This window comes from Limulus polyphemus, unplaced genomic scaffold (assembly GCF_000517525.1).
Source record: "Limulus polyphemus unplaced genomic scaffold, Limulus_polyphemus-2.1.2 Scaffold258, whole genome shotgun sequence".
NCBI lineage: Eukaryota > Metazoa > Arthropoda > Merostomata > Xiphosura > Limulidae > Limulus > Limulus polyphemus.
In genome coordinates, this window is record NW_013665868.1 from 587,813 (window position 1) to 598,345 (window position 10,533).

Below are 10,533 nucleotides of genomic sequence, written 5' to 3' on the forward strand. Positions count from 1 at the left end.
TAAAAATCCTTCAGATGCGACTGTAACTTTTCTTTCCCCAAAACTTTGTCTTCAAAATAAGGGTGCGTCTTATATTCCGAAAAATATGGTATATATAATAATAACTAGATGTACTTTGGCAGGGTTCCTGAAAGTGTTCTGTTTCAAGAGTAAATGAAACCAAAATTAAGAGTAACAAATATTTTTATTTATTGCTTTTCAACTTTATATGTCATGCTGTGTTGTAGCCTTCAGAGTGCATAATTCTTCTTGTGATTCATGGCATGTACATGAAACAGTACAAATTATGAAGTTAAGCATCCTTTACGTGAAGTCAATTTACTATAAATTCAGTTGAGTTATAGAGTCTGAAATCTTTTTATGTGACATTACAGTATATTGCTGAAAATTCACTTGTATGTACAATTGTTTAGTAATTTTTAATAGATGGTCTCTATTATTGTAAGGATATTAATAAAATTCATATACAACATGTTGTTTTATAGGTAAACCAAATTTCATACTTTGTGATTTTATAAGGGAGTGCTTGATTTTGTTATGATGCTTGTTTCTGCAAGAATAATACACTATCCATCCATCCATGCTAACAGTCAAATATTGATTAACGCATGAAGTATTTTATGCATATTGAAAGACAGTATTATTGTGTTGGGGTATTGAAACTTAGTTGCTTATAAAACAGCTGTAACTCTAAATAAGATAATATCACTGTAAATATGCACATGTTACTACCTGTAACAACCAGGTTAGATTATTACATGGTTATATAAAAGTTGGTTTTAATAGCAAGAACATGAGTAATTTGAAAACATGACTGGTGCCATTAATGAAAATTCCATTTTAACCAATCATTAACATCATCAGTCCTAACACATGGGTCTAATGATTGAACCCACAGAGAATCAGACAACTGTCCAACCATAATAGACATAACCAAACAACAAAAGCTTTCTACTAGTATTTTATGTTCTGCTGTTGTCTTGGATATTACACACACACACACAGTTGTATATAAACTCATGTGATAATGTGTAAATAACATTGTCAAGTAGTCTGATAGGAATTTTACAAATACATGTGTGGGCAAAGTTCAGTGATAAGTACAATAACACTAAGTTATCACCTCTCTGCAGTTACTTCACTGGGTCCATCAACCATTTTTCATCTTGTGATAAAACTGATAAAGTTTTTGTTTGAAGTGTCTGGGTACTGATCGTTTTTACCATCTAAAGGAATTTTTGTTCTAAAAACCCGTATTGAATAGTGCTAAAATACATATAAAACCAAGATTATTTGTAGCAAAACAATAAGCTTAACTACTATTGATGCCAGTATTAAGAACATTTTTCAACAGCAGACATTTGATGGGAAAAGTTTAATAGACTTGCTGACACAAGATATATCTGTAAAAAATGTTTTACACAATTCTTATACAATAGTTTTATTTCCAATTGTTAGACAACATGAAGGATATAAACTAGGGAAATTTTCAGTCATTTTTAATTTAATAATATTATATGTAAGTAAAATAAGTTGTATGTTTATTAGTGTTGTCATTTTATTGAACTAATTCTAGCTGAAAAACATTGACAAATATAACATTTACATGAAATAAACATTGACATACAATGTATGTATTCAAAAATTTTATCCTTTTACACATCTCTTAATGTCTGTAAGATATTATAATAAATTTTTAAGAATATGTGAAGTTATCATTTGTTTTTCTTTCCTCTTTGGTTCTACATTGTTAAAATAAGTAATATATAATTTATCTATTTCAGTGTCTTGTGATCATTTAAAGTTGAATCAGTGTGTTTCTGTTACAAAACTGTACCATTCTGAGTTCCTACCAGTTTCTTAACATATACCATATATTAAACAGAAGCATTTTAGATATATTTAGTTATTTTTACATGTGAGCATTTATTGATACAGATAAGGTTTAAAGATGGTAGTTCTTTTTTGAGAGACCCAACTGATGCATGATGTATGTTTTTTTTGTTTTTCTTTGAACAAAAGAAAGTTCTATTGTAGCACATAAAAGGAAATACAATGTAATTGTTTTTACTATTATTATTCCAGCGAAGAAGGCTTGTAGGGGATGCCACTTCAACTCAAAATCTCCGTGACTTGGAGATCTCTTTACGAACAAACAATATAGAGTAAGTTTGTGGGTACAAAGTGTAGAAAGGAAAGTAACTAATGTTAGTGTTAAATACTGAAAATTTACTAAACAATTGAACTAATATAGCCCAATGTTTATGATTAAGGCATGGAGTACTGTAGTCTATTTTGATTTTTTTATCACAAATATTAAACCTGTCAAATATTTAATGCTTAAATTATATTTTTTCACAAAAATCAGTAGTGAATGTTTTCAAATCAATGTATTAATTCTATAAGACACTCTGAGATGTGCGACAAGTTTTATAAATTATGATTCATTAAAATGTTTTAGCCAAAACCTGGAAGCTGAAAGTTACATAGATGATGAAATAGATCAGGAAAAAGCTTACTGAGTTTAATTAAGTTAATTAAAAGATAGAGAGAGAGGTTACATTATTGAATAATGTGGTGGAATTTTCATGATTGTTTGGTTACTTATGATCAACTCCATATCTAAAGACTGGCTCTTCTTGTAAACAAGTTAAATACAATTTAAGTGTTTTTATAAATTCGTTTTGGCCCTTCTTTTTACCAACTTTAATTGTAATAACATTGAATTGGTTTAAAATTTTTTATTTTGCAAATAAAAATTTATACTGTGGGAAGCGTTGTTCTTTTTCAGACATTTGAAACAAGTTAACTAATTTATCACAAAGGATATATAGCAGGCAGGACATCTTTTGAAATATATGCACTTGCTAGTTGTCTGGTTATGAAACAAACTCTTTGGTATTAAAAGCTTAAAGTTCATATATTAAAATACTCAAATGATCAATTTTGTTTGGTACACAATTAGAATTTTTATTCTAAGACTGATTAATGGTCCTAAAAAGTACTACATGTTTTGATGTGAGGATGGCGTGAATTGATGTCAAAACATCTAAAGTGCCTATTAAGACTGTTGATCGGTCTTAGAATAAAGATTTTATTTAATTGTGTATCAAATAATGTTGATTGTTTGAGTATTTTAGTACGTTTCAAATTCTGTGACATAAAAAATACTAAGAAAGTATTGAATACAGAAGTATATGGTGTAAGAGAGGTTTAACACATTCAAAACACTTTAATTGATATAAACATTTAGTTAGTAGATCTGGAAGGGAGGTTGTCAGAATCACAGTTTATATAAATAATTGTTTAAAACTTTAATAGGTAAGCTAGGTCAGTGCTGGAAAAGTGTGAAGAAAGAAATTTTAATAAAAGTGTAATAAAGTAAATAATACATTTTTAATGCTATGAAATATTGAATTGTTCTGGAGTATATTTTTGTGCATATACTCATTTTTAATCTTAAAAAATAAGGACAATTCAGGTATTGTTTTTCAGTCTTTGATCAAGCTTAGGTTCTTCATTTCTCTTAGCTAATTTTAGTGTGGGTATTTGTATTAAGGTGGGTGGGATGAAATACCACAGAGCTGTAACTGCTTGTTATAAATTTTGTTTCGACTTATTTTAAACAGAATGTGACTTAGATGCACAAATTACACCTGACTTGTTGAAATTAGTCTTCATTTAATTACAATATAAAGTATTGCCTAATGTATAAAAAGGACAGAAAATGGGTCTCTGTATCTGCAGCTTGATCAGACTTCCCAAACAACCTTGTCATGACCCCAAAAATGCATGAAATATGACTTGTATAAATCAAATTAAGGCATGAATGATCATCCTGAAAATATCTAATTACATATATTTCTATATCAAATATATAGAATAGGAATAGGCAAGAATAAGTTTGTCATACTGATTGATACATGTGAATAAAAACTTTTATTAACTGTATCTTGATTTATATTCTAGATGGGTTAGAGAATTTCTAAATGAAGATAATAAAGGCTTGGATGTTCTTGTAGATTACTTGTCCTTTAGACTGATGATACTGAGGTAGGATGCATTTTATCTTTTCTGTTTCACTGGAAGTAGTACATGTTCTTCTTCTTTAAATAAAGGAGGAGCTTGTTATGTTTAATACTAAACAACTTAACCTTGAAAAACATAGAATTCATTCATTGTTAACATTTGTTTGAAATTATTTAAGTTTTATTAGGTGTTTTGATATATAACATATATTATATATATATATGTTTTTGTATAAATAAAAGCTTTTTAAATAAAAATTATAGTACAGAGTAACATATAATTGATAAAACCTGCTCCTTTTTTTACAAGAGCACTTTTCTCAACAGAAATGAAAAATAAAACTTTTTCCTCCTGGGGTTTCCTCATAAATGAGTTAAATAGTCAAGAGACTCAAGAGTAAGGACTTGGTTTATTGTGAAATGAGCAATTTAATCTTTACCAGTGATTCCAACATAAGCAAATATTACTCAACATCACTCACTTGTGGAAGACTTGTTTTGAAGGATATTACTGCTGTATTTATTGATGGTTTCCTCTTTATATGTAGAATAATCTGATAGGTAGCAAGTAAAATACACTATTATAGAACCTGGTAAGTTGTGAGAGGCTTAAGGAGTATTACAAGTCTATTGGCTATGATATCTTAAAATAGTTAATTAGTGCAGACAGTTTTAGACAACAATATGCTTGTATGATATTTAGGTGTACTGATGTCCAAATGTGTGCAAAATGCAGGTTCAAGACTGTTAAGCAAAGAATAACTTGAACATGGACAAAAAAGGAAGCAAACAAACACAACTAAATAAATAAAATCTTTATCCACATATAGGTTGTTCATTTTACTTACTAGCTGGTATACTTTTCTGTTGTGACTAGATTGGCTGCTGGGGTGGGAGAAGGATATCCTAAGTGTCTGCACAGAGACATAGAAAAGAATAATAATGTTATACTGCACTTTTGAGAAAGATGAAGATATCATGATTGTAGTAGCTCATAACCTGTACAATAACTATATCAATGACTGTTCTAAATAACATATTCAACTGAGAAAATCCATAACTCATACCAACTTCTACAAGTGTCTACTGGGTGGCCTGTGGGGAACATCAAACCCTTAAAACCCTGATTCATGGCCTCAATTATGATCATATATTGCAAAAGAAAGCAAAATGATGATGTATTCCCCAACAAGCTGATTCCCTGCCCTTGGTTTTATGGTCCAGTGTGGGGAATAACTGGGAACCTGTTGGATAGCCTTTGCTTTATGTAACCATTACCTAAGCAAAAGGATTAATACATGTACAATGTTTTGACAGCCACTTTACAAGAATTTCACAGTAACATGCAGAATGTTCACTTCATTGAAAATTAGAGAACATTTTCTGAATATACCTTACAACCGATATATGCTAAACTATTTATGAAAGAGTGATTTTAACACTTGCAGATGTTTCTTATATATCCTCCCTATGTTATACATTAATTACTTTTGTACAAATTATCAATTTTATTCATACCATCTAAAATGCTAATATAATTCAACCTTTTTTTTTTTATTAATTGCAAATAGACATGAGCATTTAACCCATGAGGCATCCATTCAAGAGAATGGATCAGTCCCCAATGGATACTCTTCGTCCACCACACACCGTCCTGCATTAGAGTTGGATAACTTTAAGATTAGAAGAGCTTCCAAGCACATTTCAAAGCTCAATATGGGGGAGGCCACAGATGACATCCATGTGTGTGTAATGTGTCTACGAGCTATCATGAATAACAAGGTTTGTTTGTTACAGATGTTATAAAGTAATTTTTCTTTACGGGTGTTGAAGTCTAATTTTGTTTTATAGTGATGATCACAGCATTATTCCAGCTGTCAAATATTCCATATCCTGTATTCATAATTTTTATAGTAGAATATCAAAAGAAAATTATAATGTTTATAAAGTTGAACATGTAAAATTTGTGGAACTCTTTTCTCATAGTAACTAGAATAAAAAAACAAAAATTCATGGAGTTTTTCTGAAGAAGTAAAAATAAATTAAAGTAAGTAAATTAAATAAATCCCATATGACATTGAAACATCTCATAAAAAAAATTTTCAAAACTTACTATTGAATAAATAAATACAATACACTCATTAGCAGTTGCTCATAGAAGAAAGACTTCAAGATAAAAAGGTAGTTTTTTATGGCCAAGGTTTCAATAGACTAGACTTAAAGACTGTTTTATATTTTTCAAATATTATGTAAAATATACTTGAGTATTCCTCGAGCATAATTTTGGTGTGAAAAGAGCACCTGATTTAGTAAATATTGTAATATTGTTGGTAATTTACATTAGGATCTATGTAAATAAGCACATTTACAAAATTTAGGTTGGATTAATTGGAAAGTAATAGATGACATACTACATCATGTATGCATTTCATTATAGATATCTATTGGTAATTGATTTTGAAAAAAAAAGAAAGTTTGCCTGGATAACAAAATCTAAAACTTATATATATCTTTGAATTCTTCATTTAGACTACAAGTTTTTGTAAAATTTTTGTTAATTTTTTTTAATTATTAAATATTTTTTTATTATAATATATATAGCAATAAGTAAGTTTTAATGAGGTTTTAAATGTTACAAACATTTTAATTCTGTAAAAAAAACAATATTATATAATAAAAAGTCCATGATTAATGCAATTTTCAGAATGGATTCAACATGGTCTTTGAGCACAGGGAAGCCATCAATTGTATTACATTAAGTCTTACGCACAAAAAATTAAGGTGAGGTTTCTCTCTTTAGAAATAGTATGTAATATAAGTAGAATGGAATGCATGATAACAGAGAAAAAATAATAAAACATGAAATTGTAAAGTAAAAACCTTGCTTATTATGTGGAAATTTTAGGGTATTAATGATTATATTTTTTTTAGGCTTATGAGTTTGAATTGTTAGTAATAATAAGAATCTCGGAAAGATAATATTGTTTAATATCAAGAATAGAGCACAAAGGCATGACTTGACATGATTTCATTATCAACTCAACATGTCGGAGTAGCATTTGCTTTCTCTTTCTAGGATTTAAATTTTTTAATATATAATTTAATATTATTATTATTAATAATGATGTTTTTACTAATAAGTATGTAAGAATGTTTTTATAGAAGTTGTTTCTCTCTACATTTTATAACTGAGACATAACTAGTGCTTAATCAGATTACTTCTTAAATTTTGTTCCTTGGGTAACTGTATTACTAAATAGAAGTATATTGATTAAGTTCTTACATTCTTCCACATTTGCCTTTAACTATCTTATAATTTGTCATTCTGACTTTGTGATCTATCTCAAAAAATATATTTTTCTAGCTTTAGCAAAAAAAAAAATTTTGTTTATTTATCAGGGAAAATTAACTGTAATTTGATATAGCATTTTCTTTATTCAGTAATTTAAATAAATACATAACTGAAACTACTACTGATAAATAGGGAATTCATAACAGCTTCATTCAAAACTGATAGGATATTTATTAATGTTGAAGTAAAGGCATTTATGAAACTCAAATATAATATCTAGTAAAAAGGTGGAGATTATTTAGTGTAAATGTATTTAAATTCTATGTTGAGTAAATATTGTTATAAGTGCTCATTTTACATAGTCTTAATCTGATTATTGATTTTATTTACAACATAAAGAAAAATCATAAGTTCTAGTTTATTATGTGTGCTATACATATATGCTTTTGTTTTTTCAAACAAGGTAATCATTACCTCCAGTTTAGGATGTCTTATTATTGAATTCAACTAGAACTCAAAAATATTTTTCTATAATAGATTTGTTTTATTCTTTGCCAAGTGAGTTTAAAACAGATCTTATAAATAAATTACCTAACACTTATTAACAACTGGCTTTCCTTGGATATAGTGAATATATTTTTCTGGTTTGTAAGCAGTGGTGTACACTAAGGAGGTACTGTAATACCTCCAATAGGTTTTGGCGTACCATAAAAAATTTTTGGATATCACTTTAAAGAACTCAAATCACAAGGTTCATTATTACAGACAAATTAAATGTCTGCTTAAAACATTAAATGTACAACATATAATGTCATATAGATTGAATCATCCCCTGGATCCCCTCAATATTATTTCCTTGTTGTCGAGACCTTTGGATTTTGCTACCCTGTTTGCACCCCCAATAGTTTGAAACGTGTCTTCCAATTTTTACCTGTCAATGTTCTTAAGTTATCAGCAAATAGATGTCTTGCATGAATAAACATTTTTTTACTTTAAGCTAATAGAACAGATTTTTGTGTTCTGAGCTATTATTCAACTTGTGCTATGTTTTGTTAGTTTAATATTTTATGCATTAATAAAATGTAGCGTGTTCAAACTCATGGTTCTTTCTTTATTCACAAGTTTTAACAGTTATGGCTTGAACGTTACTTTACCCTGGCACATCAGAGTTTTAAGGAAGGAGGATATTTAAAAGTTAGTTCTCCTATCATCAGTGATTTTGATGCGAGTTGCTTACACAGTTAGAGTAATGTTCACCAGCAATACTTTACTGTGTATTTATGTTAAGGGAAATAATGTTCACCATTCTTCATGATACATTTTTTCATTTTAATTACAAAATTTTCTGGACATTTTGTTGCATGAGAACAAATATTTTTTTCTTGTTTACAGTGTTTAAAGTCAGTATTGTCTTATTAGTCTGTCAGTTTGTAAACTTTATGTTGTAAATATCTACACCCACAGGACCAAAGCTTTAGTACTGGAGCTCTTAGCTGCTATTTGTCTGGTAAAAGGAGGACATCACATAATACTAAAAGCTTTCAGTAGGTTTAAAGAAGTTACTGATGAAGAAGTAAGATTCAAAACACTCATGGACTACTTCATGAACTATGATGAATTCAACATTGATTTCATGGTATGGTTTACTACTATTATTTTATGTTGCCCAAGAATTTGTGGTGTTATTGCTGTATAGCAGTTTTGTGTTTATAATCAACTTTATTCTGAATGATTCATGCCAGTGAAAGAACTGGTTTTTCTTGAGAGATAGAACATGTAAAATGGATTTGTGTATAAAGAATGTTATATCACGTTAAGCTTAATATTTTCTCAGAATCATATAAAATGTAAGCATTCAAAGAAATTCAATGTCATTTTGAAATACTATTCTATCATACTAATTATTAAGTGTTAGTTTTAACAAAGATGAATGTATGAGCATCACATACTTTAATGCTCAGGATTTCAACTCTGTAGCTCAAAGATTGTTTAGTTTGTATTTATTGGTCAAAGTACATTTTTTACGTTAACTATGATTAAATGTTGATGAATTCAATATAGTTGGAAGCTATTGTGTAGTCATACATACCCAAACTGTTGAATAGTATTAAGGTTTATAGAAGGCTATTTTAATTAGATTATCTGTACAAGTGTGTGTGTGTATGTATATAGATAGATAGATGTAATAAAGTAAATATTTTCAATACTATTAAACCTAAATACCTACCACAATTGGATCGGATAATTACATTAATTGTTAATAGGTGATTAAAATCAGCACTATAAAACAATAATGAACTTAATATAAAATAAGCATCAAAAATATTTTAGTAAATAATCCATTGTCAATCTTAGTTGTCACCTTAAAGTCATAGTGGATAATGCCTGTGGTAATAGCTTCCAAATGCATTGGGGATATCCCATTTACCAGACAAATCCAAACACTGATGTTAGATTAGACAGCAAAGATTTAAATCAATTAAGAGTATGGAGTTGAGTGCTTACACCACAGTGTTTTAATTCCTACTGTTTTTCTCTGTCAGCAGCCAGTTGTGGGAAGGCAGTTACCCTTAGAAGTTCTTATAATTCCTAAAGTAGAAATGAAACCACCCTAAAATGTCTAGTATATGAAACTTCCAACCTCCACCCTTACAAAAGAAATAAAATAATAATATATCATCTTAAATGTAACTTTAAGGTGACAACTAGGACTGACAATGGAATCTTTACTAAAATATTTTAATGCTTATTATATATATAAATTAGTGTCTCTCAACCAGGGTGCCACAAAATTTTAGCAAAATATTGTAAAACAACAACAAATAGATTGATACATCACATATTTTAAAAGTTTGTATGTGTACTAAAAGAAATATGAAGGTTGCCAAATTTCATCTGGGACATATTGAGGGAGGGGAGGTAGCTCTGTGACCACACACACTCTGGCTACACCACTGTTAACTAGGCTATAAGACATTAGAGGTGCTGTGGAAGTTGTAGACTATTTGTAGGGTTGTCTTGAGGAAAACAAGTTGAGAAACACACACACACACACACACACACACACACACACACACACACATATATATATATATATATATATATATATATACACACATATTATTATATAGTATATATAATTAATAGTAGTAGTAACTAACTTAAACTTACTAATTCTGTATAGACGACTACGACCGAAGGCACGAGTAGGGA

General features: G+C 28.9%; 1 protein-coding gene across 1 annotated transcript in view; it reads left to right on the plus strand.

Moving 5' to 3' along the window:
• LOC106478881 (formin-like protein CG32138) overlaps positions 1-10,533 on the plus strand; it is a 125,428-nt gene that overhangs the window by 52,193 nt on the left and 62,702 nt on the right. Inside the window, exons 3-7 of the mRNA XM_022382573.1 lie at positions 2,086-2,165; positions 3,970-4,053; positions 5,600-5,810; positions 6,733-6,809; positions 8,785-8,956. Coding sequence (XP_022238281.1) covers positions 2,086-2,165; positions 3,970-4,053; positions 5,600-5,810; positions 6,733-6,809; positions 8,785-8,956 — 624 coding nt within the window. The remainder of the gene's footprint in view (positions 1-2,085; positions 2,166-3,969; positions 4,054-5,599; positions 5,811-6,732; positions 6,810-8,784; positions 8,957-10,533) is intronic.